Source organism: Ornithodoros turicata, chromosome 4, assembly GCF_037126465.1.
Source record: "Ornithodoros turicata isolate Travis chromosome 4, ASM3712646v1, whole genome shotgun sequence".
Taxonomy (NCBI): domain Eukaryota; kingdom Metazoa; phylum Arthropoda; class Arachnida; order Ixodida; family Argasidae; genus Ornithodoros; species Ornithodoros turicata.
In genome coordinates, this window is record NC_088204.1 from 6,001,662 (window position 1) to 6,016,620 (window position 14,959).

Consider the following 14,959-nt stretch of genomic DNA (forward strand, 5'->3'; position numbering starts at 1 on the left):
GGATAGAGGGAAACCCGATGTATAAACTAGCGTTTTTGAGGGGGGGGCGATCGCCCCCCCTCCGGATTCGGCATTGACGGGAATCCACAGACGCCGACTGCGTGGGGGCCAGAGATCCCCCCCTCCCCCGAGAAGTCACACCGAACTGACACGACTCAAAATGAACGTGTCGAGGGACACCCGACGCATCGCGCGCTTCGTGAGACTGAAGTTGAAAATCTTATAAAAATTGGCCTATCTTGACACGGAATCCAAATAAACGGAAAATCAACAAAATTAATCACTATTGATCCACGAATTCCACCACTTAAAGTACACAATAGTACAACTTCGCGTTCGTTTGTAACTTCGATTACATTAGTCTAATTACCGTGCCCGTGGAGCCTTACCACTTATCTTTTGGGGGATTTTTGGTAGTTTTGGTAGATGTCGGTTGGTCGCATAGCAACATTGGGCGCCGCCTGTCACCTTTTTTTTTTCTGCGTCGCTGCTTGGGAGTGGTGGCAGTTCGTGGCATGGTCGCGTACAATTTTAAACTGTACGCGTCTTTACCACATCTTACAAACCCTTCGGATACCACTGTCTAGATACTTCAACCTACCTCAATTTCCTACACGCTGACCTACCCATCGCTGTACATACTTCCCGGACTTTAGAATGGTCGTCAACGCAACATGGGAACTTTACGAAATGTTTCAAGCATTTCTGAAGGTACGTCAATAATTCATGGAGCCAATTGAGTACACCGGGTGGAGGCAGGGGTATAGAACAGAGGTGTCTTGTTGTCAATGCTTGCGTTGCGGACAACGGGTTCGTGGCTGCGATGATCTGGCAGCAACCGCGGTTTCCGTGGTGCGCACACACCGACGAATCTTTGAGAGTCGAAATCGGTTATGATGCAACAGCGTGTTAACCGGTGCCTGCTACCCATGTACGAGCACGAAACGTGATCTTGAATTGCCTCCAGTAACATTAACGAAGGTTTTTCTAACGCACGCCGCCGAAGACAATCATATTGAGCGACATCTTTAGAGCAATCCTTTTCCCTTACATACCGCATGGAACGGCACCAGAGGCGTAGCCAGAATATTTCGTTTGGGGTTATATGGGGACTTTATATGGCGGAGGAGGTCTCCGCCCTCGTTTCCCTTTCCCAAATGGATTACGTGGGGCGGGAGGAGGGAGGGTTGAACCCCTGAAACCACCCCTGGCCACGTAACTGTATGGCACGGTATTCTCCGGACTCCGACGTCATATATCATGACCGATGTATGGATCTTCTTTCTTTTTCCTTTCCTTTTTTTTCTTTGTAGCATGCTTATTTTTATCCACTTCCAGGCTCCGGTATACCACTTGACTCTGGAAGCACTTCTTTTCATGTGGGTCCTCTGGCTTATGCTGAGAAAGAGCTCACCAGTCGAAGGTGCAAACGGGAAGCTGACCGAAAAGGTACAGCTTACTTCTGTTGGTGCGCTGCTGTAAAGCGTTGGAACCAACAGCATTTCTGTTACAGCAATTGCTTGACTTTTAACTAATTCTATTTTGCATTGCAGGAAAAGGATGATTTAATAGAAGAGTGGACACCAGATCCTCTAGTCCCAGACACGCCGCCGGATCATTACGCAGTGAAGCCAAGGATTGTCTCAGGGTAGATTCAGATTCTCAGCCACGTAAAGGGGTACTATAAAAGGGTAGTGGAATAAAGCCCCACGAACAGGCTTAATATTTATGGAAATAGCACATGTGTTAAGTTCCTGTGTAGACCAGGTATCTACTAGCACCTTCACTGAGTAGTCATCTTCCCTTTCTTTCTTTTTTGTCGCCCGATTTCATGCGATTTTGAGACTACAGGTCACCAAGTGAGTGTGAAGTAACTGTACCATGATGTGGTGCACGTAAATGTACATTTAAGCAGTAAATATTGATGCGAATAAAACTAAACATCGTCACGTAGGCTTTTCTTCACGTTGTTACAATATGGATGTTCAATTATTTGAGGTAGCTCGAACTATGAGAACTACTAATAACAAACTCGGATAATCGCTTCAAGATTCAGCAAATTTAGAAGCTTAAGTACAACTCCATGCTGCTGCTTTCAGGAAGGTTGGCACGCACGTAATTGTGGATGGCAAAGAATGCATCAACCTGGCGACACACAACTACCTGGCCCTCGTTGAAGCCGACATCGCAGAGGAAGCTGCTCTGAGGGGCCTCCGCAAGTACGGCGTTGGCTCGTGTGGCCCGAGGGGCTTTTTCGGCACTGTAGGTACGAAATTAGATTATACGAGAGAGTGTCCGTAACTGCCATGGTGCCTTGCGTTAGGGCTCTTTCTATAATTCTTAATTTTTTTTCGGCAGATATTCATCTGGAACTGGAAAGTAGAATAGCGGAGTTCATGGGTGTAGAAGAGGCCTGTCTCTACTCCTTTGGATTTTCCTCTATATCCAGCGCAATCCCAGCGTACGCCAAGCAAGGCGACGTTATCTTTGCGTGAGTCAAAATGTCAATACCCCCTGCCATTGTATACTACTACTACGATAGTCCTTGTTTGTAAGCACTACTGCGTTGATTAATGCTGTGTTTTCTGGTGGATAGCATGGTGTGCATTATACTACATTGAAAAAAAAAAAAAGAAAGAAAGGTGCGAAAAGAAAGGCGTTACACTTTGAAAAAGGTCTTCGGGTCTGTGGTGGATGTTATGCATTGAACTTTTTCTTATTTCTGCTAATTTTAAGGGGCGTGCGTTATACTCTGGAAAATACAGTACTTGTTTTGGCATCCTTAAGTACTTCCCCTTTGCCCCTCGTCTAGTGTCACAAGCACGATGAAATTTGACTGAACCCCGAGACAAGGAAAACACAGTTGATCACGCGTTGTCTCGAGGATCAGTCAAATTTTATCATGTATCGCCATTTAGCCTGCATTTTGACTCTTATTCACGAGCACTTTTTTGCACACATACTAATGTTGAAAATGCCAAACAGTATCATTTTGTTTTCAAACAATTAATTTAGTTAAATACATAATTGAGGAAGATTCGACTTATAGTAACTGAGTCGAATAATTGAAGTTTTGCGTTCTGTACTTCCTCGGGCATGACTCGCCATAGGCCCGGTTTCACCAACGCTGGTTAACCTTGAACCGAGATCAAAGATGTAACGCTCAGTTCTTTTTTGTAAACGTTAGCTGGTGACGTGATGAAGGTTTCAGTAACAATAACTCCCTTTTGTGAATCACAGTTAAGCGTTAAATTCAAGTTAAGCGACCGTTGATCTCTGTTCAAATGTTAATCAGCGTTGGTGAAACCGGGCCTTAATCGGCATACATGTCGGACGTGAGTCGGTCCCTCCGTGGTTTCTCTACCTGTGGATTGCATTCTACATTTTTACATCGCATTTTACATTCGTTTCAGAGATGAGGAAGTAAACTTTGCAATCCAGAAGGGCCTAGTGGCCTCACGCAGCCTGGTCCGTTATTTCAAACACAACGACATGGAAGACCTGGAGAGGCAACTAGAGGAGGAACACGAGAAGGACATCAAGGATCCGAGCAAGGCCTCTGTCACACGGCGCTTCCTTGTTGTGGAAGGCATCTACGCCAACACTGGCGACCTCTGTCCCCTCCCGAAAATTTGTGAGCTGCGTGCTCGGTACAAGGTGCGGCTCCTTATGGATGAGTCCTGCTCGTTTGGCGTGCTCGGGAAGACCGGAAGAGGAGTGCGGGAGCACTTTAACGTTCCTGTGAGCAGTTCATCGGTCCCTTTTACAGCTGAGGCGTATTTTTGCTGAAGACAGAGTGTGCATAGAGCCCGAAGTTTTCGGGAAATATTTAAAAAAAAAAATCGGGAGATAAAAATCGGGGGGAATAAAAGTGTGCTCTAAATTCGTGCGAATTCGGGTCGGAAAGCTTCCAATATGTTAAATTTAGGGAGAAATCGGGCTCTATTACTTTCTAACGAACTGCGCTGGTTTGTTACCAACAGTGATGTAATTTGTGTTTCCTGCTATACAAGCTAGTGTGCATTGCTACAGACAATTCAGTGAGGGCAATTTGCTCGGTAAAAATCGGGTTTCACCCTAAAGAGGCAACCTTTAATTCGGGGTGCAAATTTGGGGGAAGAGTCGGGTTAAACCCTAAAACTTCAGGCTCTAAGTGTGCTTAGGTGTAGCTTTCTTTGTGGAAGGTCACCATGCCAGTGTTGCCACACTGGCAATGACAGGGAGCGTAGCTGAATAGCCGAAATATTTGCGCTTCCTGCAGGAAGCTAGCACGCGAGAGATTAAAAGTTCACAGTGCAGAGAAGCCCCTGTACAGTACTGTTCAAGAAATTTCAACCACAGTACAGTAAAAACTTTTACTGACCGATTGGACACTTTCCTAGACAACACAATTTTTAAAAGATGGCGGCAGTAGGAGACACACGTTTCTCTCTTTCTTTCTTTCTTTCTCACCTTCATTTCTGTTAAGGCACCTAAAAACAGCAGGAGCCTAATAGGTAGTACACCAATCGCACACAACAGAACAGCAACAGTTTGGCACCCCGCGTTCATCTGAAACATGGGAAACTCCTTTGTTTTCCACATGTGTCATGCCTGTTTTCTGCATCATTTGAACGGGGCATTTGAAGATTCAATAGGAATAGTGCCTGTAATTTAAAAATCCGAAAGGCATTCATATTCTTTAAAATTGCTGTTGACGATTTCTGTATTTCTCTACGTTTGTTCCAAAGACTTCCTCGTAAATAAAGAGGAAACAATTCATCCGTTTCATATTTAGAGTGTCCGCGGTGCAGTTATCTTCGAAATCTGTCGTACTTGCAGAACAAGGAGATAGACCTGATGTCCGCCTCCCTAGAAAATGCCGTCGGTTCTTACGGCGGCTTCTGCTGCGGCACGAGCTACGTCGTCGATCACCAGGTACCTTATTCGGCTGATGACAGTGAACAAACACTTCACTGCTGATCCTACTGAGTGCACTGAGACTTACTGTGAAAAAAATTTCAGCGTCTCTCTGGCCTGGGCTACTGTTTTTCTGCGTCCCTGCCACCATTACAGGCAGCAGTGTCACTTGCAGCGATCGATTACCTTAGTGCCCATTTGGGTGAGTGCAAGGTGTTGACGTTGAATGTTATGAAAGACAAAAGGGATGTAAAAATACTCGTAGTGAATGTGGAGGTATTTGTCATTCAGGGAAGTGTAACAAAACAAAGTTACCTGTGTTTCGTTTAGTCACTTACGCAGTATCTGACTGATTGCTTTGACTGCTCTGACTCGTGATTCTTTTTCTTTTTGTCTGATGTCCCACACAGATACGATAGAACAGCTACATAACAACTGCAGGAGCATACACGAAAAACTGAAGAGGTAAGGTTATTTTCTGCTGCTGCTTGGTACCTGCACTGTAATAGCAGTTTTTATACTGAATGCAGTCATTGGGACTGTAAATCCTAGGTTGTTAAATAAGAGAGATAAAGCACTTTTTTATAGTTTACATATATGAGAAAGTCCTCTCAAAAAAATATATCACTCACAGTGCAGGAACAGACATACACACGCTTCTCAGCACGTCGTTTTTAAGTCTCTGATGGTGAGATGACGGCAAGAAATAATTTCCATAAATGACGAAACTTCAAGATTGTTTTGCCAGCATCGATAAAAAAAATAATTTGTAAGAGAAACGATCCCTAAAAGATGGGAGCCCCGTAAAGTCCGAGTTTTTCCTGTTAACTAGAGTGTAAGAACGTCTTTTGGTTGCATTTCGCTCTGAAAACTTGGGCATCAAAAGAGGAGTTGAATTTACAGTCAGGAGCGAGTAATCTTTGCACACAAAGCGTGCTAGTATACAGCGATGATTGTGCACCTGATTCGTTTCATCTTCTAGCATTCCGCAGTTTGTACTGGGAGGAGACGTGATCTCCCCGGTGAAGCACCTGTACGTTGCGGCGCACCACCCACACGAAATGGCAACAGGGTTGCTGGACTCTGTTGTGCAACGGGTGAGGAGTTTTACATCATGCCTAGAGATGCAAAAGTTCCGGAAAGTTCGAATCGCTCGAAAAAAAGTTTTTTTTTTCATGTTTTTTTCTGAGAACAATAGAAACAAAACGCGGTTATTGCTGAGTCGAAGCATTGCCGGCCAAGCCACAGCATACAATGAGCTAGAAACTTTAGTAGTGTTCACCCTCTAGGCATAAATGCGGAGCAGACCCATGAGACTGCTGTCTACTCAGCGATAGGTCATTGGAACAACCCGTCCGCTCCGACCAGAACTCTGACATTGTGTGAACGCGATGGCGTTCGCTTGGAGCAGCCAGACGGAGCTCTAAGTTGGTGGTTGTTGGCGGATTAGAGGCACCTAAGGCACTGTTGGCGGGTTGGAATGCATCGAAGGCACGAAAATTTACGTTTTTGAATTTTGTCGCCCAAAAATTTTGGGCAATTTTTCCGGAGACTTGGAAGAAACCAGAAAAACTTTTTTTTCCCCAAAGTTTCCGTTTTTTTTCCGGGGCTTCGCATCTCTAGTTATGCCACCTGAGAAAATCTTACATGCGATCTTTTTATAGGCATGGGAAGAAGGTATTGCATTGACTCAAGCACGGTACTTGGGTGAGGAGCATCTCAAGAGAGCACCGAGCATCAGAATAACGGTCTCCTCTGCCCTCACCGCAGAAGAGATCAACAAAGTGTATGACGTATTGTGCAAGGCAGCCGAAACTTACTTGTAGTTCAGAGAGTACTCGTTTTTTTTTTTCTTTTGAGAGTTCCTACTTAATACAGAAAAAAAAAGGGCAGCGCAAAAGACTTTGCTGCCTTTTGTTCCGTGTTCAGAGCTACAGGGTGAACAAAAAATGGTCTTCATATACGATATTGGTAGGAGTTGTGCGCAGTTATCTGTTTTGCCCGTTTGTATTTCTGATAAAGTAAAATCAGTTCTGTCGTTTTACAGTGTCACGTCATGTTGTGACATCACAGTGTGCTATCTCGTGCTGCATCATGTCATGAGATCAATAGTTCTCTTCTTGCCTCAATGGCGATGGGACCAGAAGAACATCTCCGATTGTTTGATTTTGTAAATAGCGTAGTAAATGATCAAAGTAACAGAGAACAACACTCTAAAGAATATCAATAAAAGAGGTTGTGAGACGCGTTGTTTTTGCGTCGCATTCTGTTCACATTGATTTGAGAATACTGATCTTGTCTGCTGAGTTTGTGTTCCTGTGTTACTGACTGCATAGGGGCCAACTGCATAAGGGCTTAGGGATCTAGAGCCCCCTCCAGAACTTTGCAAGGGAGACCAGGCCCCCTCTGAGAAGTCTACCCAGCTGACACTCAAGATAATGCTAGGAGGGTATCAGAAAAATCGCATGGTGCAAGTGAACTTGACAACATTGTAAAAATATGCCTCGTGACACGGGATGGGGACACCCCCCACTCAACTCGACCTCTGTGCATGAAGCGGGGGCAAAGTATTCCGTGGCCCCGAGATATTTGTGCCGGAAAAGGGGGTGGGGGTATTGTGTCCCAGTCCCCTTCGGCAGATTGAAAATTCTCCCTCTATGACAGACTTTTCTGGTGGACTGCGTAATCATTGCTATGAAGCAATCTGAATATTTGCTGCATATTATTCAGTGCTGAAATCAGAGTCCATGCTTCTGCGGCTGAAATAAAGCAAGTCGGGCAACATTTTTCACGCAGCATTCCAATCCATCCCATAAAACTTGCAGCAGCATCTAGAAGTGTGCACGCATCGCCTCGCGATATTGCGGTGGTTCTACGTTCTAACAGCAGTTCTTAAAAAAAAAAAAAAACTTTTATGTCTGAAAGTAGCAGGTTACCTTCTGGTATGCTGCTACGCTCAGCGCAAGCTATCTATATTACAGTGTTCCACGTAACGTGATAGTGTCACGCTAGTTTCAGAAGAATGGTGGTCTAGCAGACCGCGTAGGCTGTATTGACCCACGTCGTTCCATTGTTCTCTGCTGCTTGCCCCACCATTTGACCATTGCACACGACCAAGGACGGCGGCTTCCACGGAAGGCGTTGATTGGAGAATGACGTTGGGTGACGTCAAGGCAACTATGACTGCGCAGGCGCGCGTGGGCCGCCGTCGCCAGCGCCGCGGGTTTGATGTGGGCAGAGGAGGCAACTCGCTTTTCATCGCAGACGGCGCGGTGAGAACATTACTGACGGTCCCATGTCGGCGGAGAGCGGCCGGATCACGTTGCACGTCCATACGACGACCGGCGGTCGCATGCAACTTCAGCTGCATCGCAACTGCAGTGTCGTCTCGCTCAAACGCACGCTCTCCGCCAGGCTACGACTTGCAAAGGACCGTATCGTCTTGCTGCATCGGAACAGGTCAGTCACCCACGCGCTGTGCTCAAACTTTCAGCAGCAAGTTGTGTTTCGTGTTTGTGTCGTGATTTGATGCGCAATTTGGTGCTCGGTCGTGCTATTCTGTAATGCATTGCAATCAAAATGAACAAAGCAGACGCGACGACGACGATGATGCATCCCACCACCCCCGCATGCTCGTCCGTGTTTTGAGCGTGCTTCTTTTACTTTTTTTCGGTCTCCCTCGGCTTCCTCCGGGAGGCCGCCCACGGGCTGGCATACCAGACGCCCACGGCGAAACTTCCCGGAATTGCGCTAGCGTGCGGTGAAACTGTACAGCGCTCCGACGAGGCTTCCAGTCCAACTTCCCACGGCCGCCCCCTTCGGCTTTCTTTGTTGCTGTAACCGCGCGTGCTTCTGCGTTTGCCAACTGTGTGAGCTCGAATAAAACATTTGCCAAAGTAGCACATGCCGCTTGCTAAAGGTCAGGCTGACACCTCGGAATGACCTTTCGCTGAAAAGGTTCGCGGATGACACTTTTCCGAACCGACCTTTTTTGTCTTCCCTGACGAAGTGACGTTCGTGGGTGGTGGGAGGTGACGTCAATCAGAACCCCCGGATCGATTTTTCTCGGCGAGGCACGAGGCCTGCGAACCTTGACGTCATTGTGACGTCACGGTGCAATCGATTTTTCTTTGCTGGTGTGTGTTTGCAAACGAATAAGTGGGTCAGTGGAGCTGCAAATGCAAAGAATGTGCAATTGGTTTGCGTACTAATTGACGGCTGAACACCGATTTCACGTACAATACATCATTGCTACGCTAATGACGTCATTAAACTGACAGCGCGAGGGGTTGTCTGCTTCCCGCTGAGGAGTGCATGCCGGCGGGTGGTCACGAAGTGGCTACTTTAACGTGCAAATCGTTTCCTCAGGCAACTTAAAGACGGAACTTTGGAGACGAACAACATCCAGGATGGAGAACGGCTGACTTTGTTGCCCAGTGTCGAAACCGGTCTGCAGGTAATGCTATCGTCTGCAACGCTCTCGAAATGCCATCTGCAATGTGTTCAAGCGTATCTTCTGCAAAAGCTCGCTGCATATTTTCGGTCGTCTTTACGTGAATTTGCGGCGAAGGCTGAATGAGCGTGCTTTCTCCTCATTATTATTGCTCTTCCGTAGGCGGTGAAACCTGAACAGAGTGTAATGCAAGCGCTGGAATCGCTCAGTGACGCTCAGGTGAGAAACGTTTGACGTCATCCCGCGGTTGTCATGGCTACGGATGCTCCGGCGCAACCTTGAAAATGAAAGTAGAAGGAGGAAGGCAGGGGATGTCAAAAACGGGAGCATGAGATGCAGTTAAAGTTCAATATGTTCTGGGTGGGCTGTAAGGGTTGTGTTGTGCTCTTTACAAAAACAATGACAAAACATATGGTTCATTGTACAGTGGCTGCTGAGCATGCTTGCACGTGTGAAGAGTTGCATTATGTAACTCGGCCGTTGTGTGTTTAAGTGAACTGTTTTTGCACGCTGGCTTTGAGACAAGTGCTTGCCATTGAGGAGAGAATTCAGTATGTTGCATTCAAGAGCACATAACATTTGGTGTGCAGTTTCTATCAAATTTGTTGTTTTTACCTTCTCAATATAGTACATTACATTTGCTAAAATACACGTACGTTAGCTGACGACGAGGGATGCTTACAGGTGGAAAACTTTTTATGTGGTCGTGCCCCACTGCATCTGACGATGCGGCTTGGAGATCACATGATCTTTGTGCAACTCCAGCTATGTGCTCCTCCAGAAACCCCCCCAGCAACCCCCACTACCCCTACATGCCCGACGGTTCCCCCCGAAGCATCGGCACCTCGACAAGAACAAAGTGTAAGTTGACGTCGTCAAGTTTTCTCAACGCTTTTTACCGGTCTTATGGTACTATATACAATTAAAAATGTTGAGTAAAATTTTGGGCTGAAACGGAATTAACGATGTTTCATTCTTAAAACTTTATAATATCAGTTTGTCTGTGAAGGTTTGATCAAGAAAGAAATTGGTGCCACACAATTTACAGAATAATCCAACAAATGAGTCATGGTCTACTGTACGGGAGTTTCTGTAGCGAAAAACACAAAAGTAGTGCAAGGTTCAACCTCTGCACCATGGTAGGTGGTGCAGTAGGTGGCACAAATGCACACCATAGCATTCCATGGGTGTCAGTGGTGGGTGCCTGTCACGAGCATTGGTGGAGGCGGTGTGTTATTATGACTTTCACATTTTGAAGCACAAGTAGGAGGCAGTGGGCCACAAACGGCTCTCGTGGGTGCCCCGCCTACTTTCGCTGATGCCTACTACTTTCTCAACGGGGAGTGTCTTGTCAATGGGTCACTGTGTTTGCAAGTGCTGAACGCAGGTTCTTTTTCCTTCGTGGAGATCGTATTTACAATTCTTCGAGCTTCACAATGAACGGCGTGGGTAAAAGGCACTAAAAAGGTGATGTGGCACGTACAGATGCAGACAGAAAGCACACTTTCAATGCTGCTTAACTGTACAACATACATAGGGACATACAACTATCGTGAAAAATCGGGTTTAACCCGAAAACGATGGACCCTAAACACACATCACCTGTTTATACCGTTGAAGATAAACCTGTTCCCTTGTCAGCAACAATCTCAAACTTATTTCAAAGGCTTGTAAACGTAATAATGCACCATCAACAACTCAGTAGTCACTGTTCACTTTGTTTACTCTGTTTACTTTACTGCTTCTTGTAGGAGGGTAGCGAAGCCAACTCCGGCAACAATCCGAATAACAACGCAGACGTGGCCAGCGGAGCAGTGATAGAACGCATGTGTCACCTGGGGCGTGGGGTGTACTCTGGCACCTTCTCTGGGACCCTGAGTCCCGAACTGCAGGACAGAGAGGGTCGTCCGAGACGCCATGTGACCACAATCCTGCACATCCTGCGTGACCTCCTCGGAGCTAGCCATCCTTGGAGGACTGCCACTTTTTCTCCAGGCACGCCGGCTTCAGCTTCGTCTCCTAATCCACTCGGTATGTCCTTACCAGTAGTTGATAAAGAGAAAATGCAGATTGGTGTTTTTTGTAGGCCCCTGGTACATCTCTCGGCACTGTGTTGTGTCTGCTTTATTGTTTGTAGCTTCCTTAGTGCTGTTATTCCTCAGCATGTCAGTTCATAAACTACCCCAACTTGCCACAGTTGTACATGTACCCCCCGTGGCCCTGTACCACAAAGCTGATGATTACCACAACTCAGTACTTGCCAAGGGCATCAGCATTACAGTTACTTTGGAAATTACTTCTACAATGCGTTCTAACATTAAAGAGTACAGAACTGACTTGTACTGTCATAAGTAGCAGGTTGATGTGAGGAATAGTTTGGAATTTGTTCTGACATAGAGTTTGTGTTTCATGGAACGTTTTGGTGTTGCAGTGTGATGTGGGTTAGATGAGTGTAATTTATTTTCTATATTATTAATTTAGGTAATTAGGTAAAGTCTCTAAAGTAAATTCTACGTCCAAAACCTTGTGGGCCTCTCCGACAGAGGGAGCTCCTTTAATTTCTCCTTTTTTGTCGCGAAATGTGTTCGTTAAATGACCTCTCATTTTCTCTCTCTCTCTCTCATTACCACAACAGCTACGCCCCCTCCAACCCCACCTCCAACCGGAGGAGGCACGAACCCCCAGCGAGCCCCTCAGCAACCCCCGTCCCCACTTGTCCCGACAGAAGAAGAGCACCGTCTGCTACGGGGGAAGCTGGACCAGATCCACGCAACCCTGAGGGAACGCCGGAGGGCGAGGCGTTCGACTCCGTACGGCAAAGCCAGCAGCGACGGCACCGTCCTCGTCTGAGGCCTCACCCTTCCACTGTATTCAACTTTCAGTATTATAATGAGCCCTCAATGCTCAAGTGTGGGCTGAGTCAGACACCAAAGTTGCACTCTGCGACGTTTCTTGAACAAAATAGCGTGAGATCGGGGTGTGCCTGATGAGAACGGGTGGCTGCAGGTGAGAGTCGGAAGTGCTTGTCCCGTGTACTCGAGCTATCTCTTCCCACGCGGGCCTCGATGGTACTTCGGGCTGTAGGGGCAAACCAGACAAGAACAACGGAGAAAACAAATTTTTTAATCTCGCTTGCACGGACGTCTTACGACGGCCACTTGATCGGGAATCCGAAAATTTGAAGCCACAACTGTGCTCTCTTTTCCTAGTGGTTATTCTGCTCTCTTATGTACCCTTTATCTACCCTCTATTGTGTATCATAGTGCAGGGTGCACCAACCGCTGTACCACGTAATGCCACGCCAGTGTGCTGGTCGATCACAGCGCTGCGGGCTAGAGAGCACTGTTTACAGCAGCATTTTGGCACGATGCACCAAGTGCAGTGAGACTTGCGAGAATGTGTACCGGGTCTGTGCTGTACCGGGTGCTGTACCGGGTGCACTGCTCTGTGTGTTAGAGTACCATGTTACCACCTGTCGGGTCAGTGCCCATCTACGCTTTTGGCAACGAAACTTTGTCTGCAATAGCTCTCCAGCACACCCTGGGTATCTCTGTATAAATGCAATGAGAGATTTGTACTGGAGCCAGTACCAGAGCACTTTTGTGCGTCGGAGCACATTTTTTTCTTTCTGTTTTAAGTACACGTATTTCATCTTAGCTTTTGCAAAAGTGTTGCTAGTGCGTTGGCATCGAAGTCAATCTTGTCACAAAATTTCTAGTTTTTAATTCAGTGTTTTGCATATAGTGCAGATTGTTCTCTTGACTTTTAGTGCATGCAACATGTACCTGATTTATTAATGCTGCTGCGTTTGACAACTTGAGCCCTGCGTAGAGTAGTGTCAAGGTCAACTGCATGCCGGTACGGGCACGTTTGGCCAACGAATTACGAACCAAAACGCTCCGCCCAGCAGGAATCAAGCTGTCTGGTCATGTACCTTGAGTTTCAGAAGCCACGTTGATAATTCGTTAGCTGTGCATTAACTGAAAGTGTAGGATATGTGGCACTAAAAGCACATGCACCCACGATGCAAGATAAGCCCAGACTTGTAGATAACAGCTACGACAGCTTACGGGGACTATGTCGTTTCTGTCACTTCCTGCAAAATTTTGTGTTCAATTTGTCTCACTCTAAATGCTGGATGGATTATTCTATTTGATACGCTGACGTGTTATGGATTGATAGAAAAAAAAAAAACTTTCATATCTGTTTCACTTTAGAGCAACTGCAATGTACTAATCGCAATAACTGCAGCACTTCGTGTTACACTGTATCGTATATTTTCAGTATTAGACTACGTTGTTTATTTCATAAAATTCCTATTTGCAAAGTAGAGTGTAGAAGACAGAGGTCTTTTTTTTTTTTTTAGTCTTGTGCAGTCGAACTACAATAAGTCATTTGCTTGTTGACCTCGCAAGTTGGTTGCAGTATTATCGAATCTTGCAGTTTTTCCCTTTCCTCCGAGAAGATTTTTTTTAGTCGTGCAAGTGGTGTAAACTGTGTGTTTGAGGGCGCAGTTAAGCCGTATCCAATACAGGTGTGCTCCATATCTGTCAGGACGGGCGTTGGTCCGATTCAACAACGATTATACTTTGTGCAGCATTACTTGCAGAAGTTTTGTTATTGTAAAGTATTATCCAGTGTGTTCTCTTCCCACCGTGCAGAGGTTTCCTTGTTTCAGGGATTGTGAAATCTGGGATGAAAAATTTTTCTGAGCTCCTACCCTGCCCCACATGTCGATGTTTTACATAAAACGTACAAGGATTTCGGAAACCTAGATCAGTATGCCCAGCTTTCATGACATCTGGATACAAATATACTGGCATTTCTGGGTTTATAAGTCGTGGGTCTGGATCAAAACACCTCAACTGTCCGATTCCTGCCCTGCGTGTATGATCGTGTGTGGTCTGCATTGTGCATCCCTCTCGAAACAAGGAAGACCTTTGCGTGTATGTGGGTAGTATGTAATTAGTATTTTGTTTTGAGCTGGATGTATTACCATAGTGAATGCTTTATTTTCTGTAGCCTACCTCAGTATTTCACTGTGAATGTACATCTCCCTCCCACATGTATTACAGCTGCCTTGTAGAGAGGCAGACCAGCTACAACTGGAAACAAATGACTACTCAATGTCGTTAGTCCTTTTAATATGCAGTCAACGATGTACATTCTGTTTATATGAGTCATTGAACTTGGATGCGCCACGACTTCAAGCATAGTGCTACGGAAGTTTTATTCGATCGTTTTTTTTGTAACCATAGGCTTCTCCTATTTCAATATTGTTGCTGTAGGTAATAAAAGCATGATGTGTGTTCTCAGAACACATCAAAGTTTTTTAGTGCCGAGTTCTTTGTGTGTTACAACCAGTTAAAACTCTCATCCTGCTATTGCTGGCGATGACATCTGTTGAACACTCAATGGAAGTAGTTCAACGTTCAATCAGCGGTTTACCCAGGATCCCAAGCACAGAGGGGTGTTGGCAAAAATTGGGGAGGTCATTATTATAATTACGTCATTACAGCTTAACATATTATTACAGACGTGTGTCTAAGGCTGAAATCGCAAGGGCACCTCCTGTAGGGGGTATACTCCCTACAGGAGGTGCCCCCC

At 45.9% G+C, this 14,959-nt stretch overlaps 2 protein-coding genes across 2 annotated transcripts; both read left to right on the forward strand.

Annotated features, from left to right (window-relative positions):
• Nucleotides 1-450: 450 nt before the first annotated feature.
• LOC135390852 (serine palmitoyltransferase 1-like) lies at nucleotides 451-7,143 on the forward strand. Its single transcript, XM_064620793.1, has 11 exons — nucleotides 451-711; nucleotides 1,339-1,449; nucleotides 1,554-1,648; nucleotides 2,100-2,266; nucleotides 2,359-2,491; nucleotides 3,414-3,741; nucleotides 4,822-4,917; nucleotides 5,005-5,101; nucleotides 5,310-5,364; nucleotides 5,882-5,996; nucleotides 6,564-7,143. Exons 1-11 carry the CDS (start codon nucleotides 658-660, stop codon nucleotides 6,723-6,725), a joined length of 1,413 nt encoding a protein of 470 aa, XP_064476863.1. The 5' UTR covers nucleotides 451-657; the 3' UTR covers nucleotides 6,726-7,143.
• Nucleotides 7,144-8,131: 988 nt separating this feature from the next.
• On the forward strand, nucleotides 8,132-14,687 carry LOC135390853 (midnolin homolog). The gene is made up of 6 exons (XM_064620794.1): nucleotides 8,132-8,358; nucleotides 9,268-9,355; nucleotides 9,515-9,571; nucleotides 10,037-10,213; nucleotides 11,104-11,383; nucleotides 11,988-14,687. Exons 1-6 carry the CDS (start codon nucleotides 8,195-8,197, stop codon nucleotides 12,200-12,202), a joined length of 981 nt encoding a protein of 326 aa, XP_064476864.1. The 5' UTR covers nucleotides 8,132-8,194; the 3' UTR covers nucleotides 12,203-14,687.
• Nucleotides 14,688-14,959: the final 272 nt, after the last annotated feature.

Excerpts from the sequence above, each read along its gene's own strand:
- LOC135390853 (XM_064620794.1), top strand. The coding sequence starts at position 8,195 with ATGTCGGCGGAGAGCGGCCGGATCACGTTGCACGTCCATACGACGACC. Across the intron at positions 9,356-9,514 it reads GTGTCGAAACCGGTCTGCAG|GCGGTGAAACCTGAACAGAG; the intron begins GTAATGCTATCG and ends GCTCTTCCGTAG. Across the intron at positions 9,572-10,036 it reads AATCGCTCAGTGACGCTCAG|GTGGAAAACTTTTTATGTGG; the intron begins GTGAGAAACGTT and ends GGATGCTTACAG.
- LOC135390852 (XM_064620793.1), top strand. The coding sequence starts at position 658 with ATGGTCGTCAACGCAACATGGGAACTTTACGAAATGTTTCAAGCATTT. Across the intron at positions 712-1,338 it reads TGTTTCAAGCATTTCTGAAG|GCTCCGGTATACCACTTGAC; the intron begins GTACGTCAATAA and ends ATCCACTTCCAG. Across the intron at positions 2,267-2,358 it reads GGGCTTTTTCGGCACTGTAG|ATATTCATCTGGAACTGGAA; the intron begins GTACGAAATTAG and ends TTTTTTCGGCAG.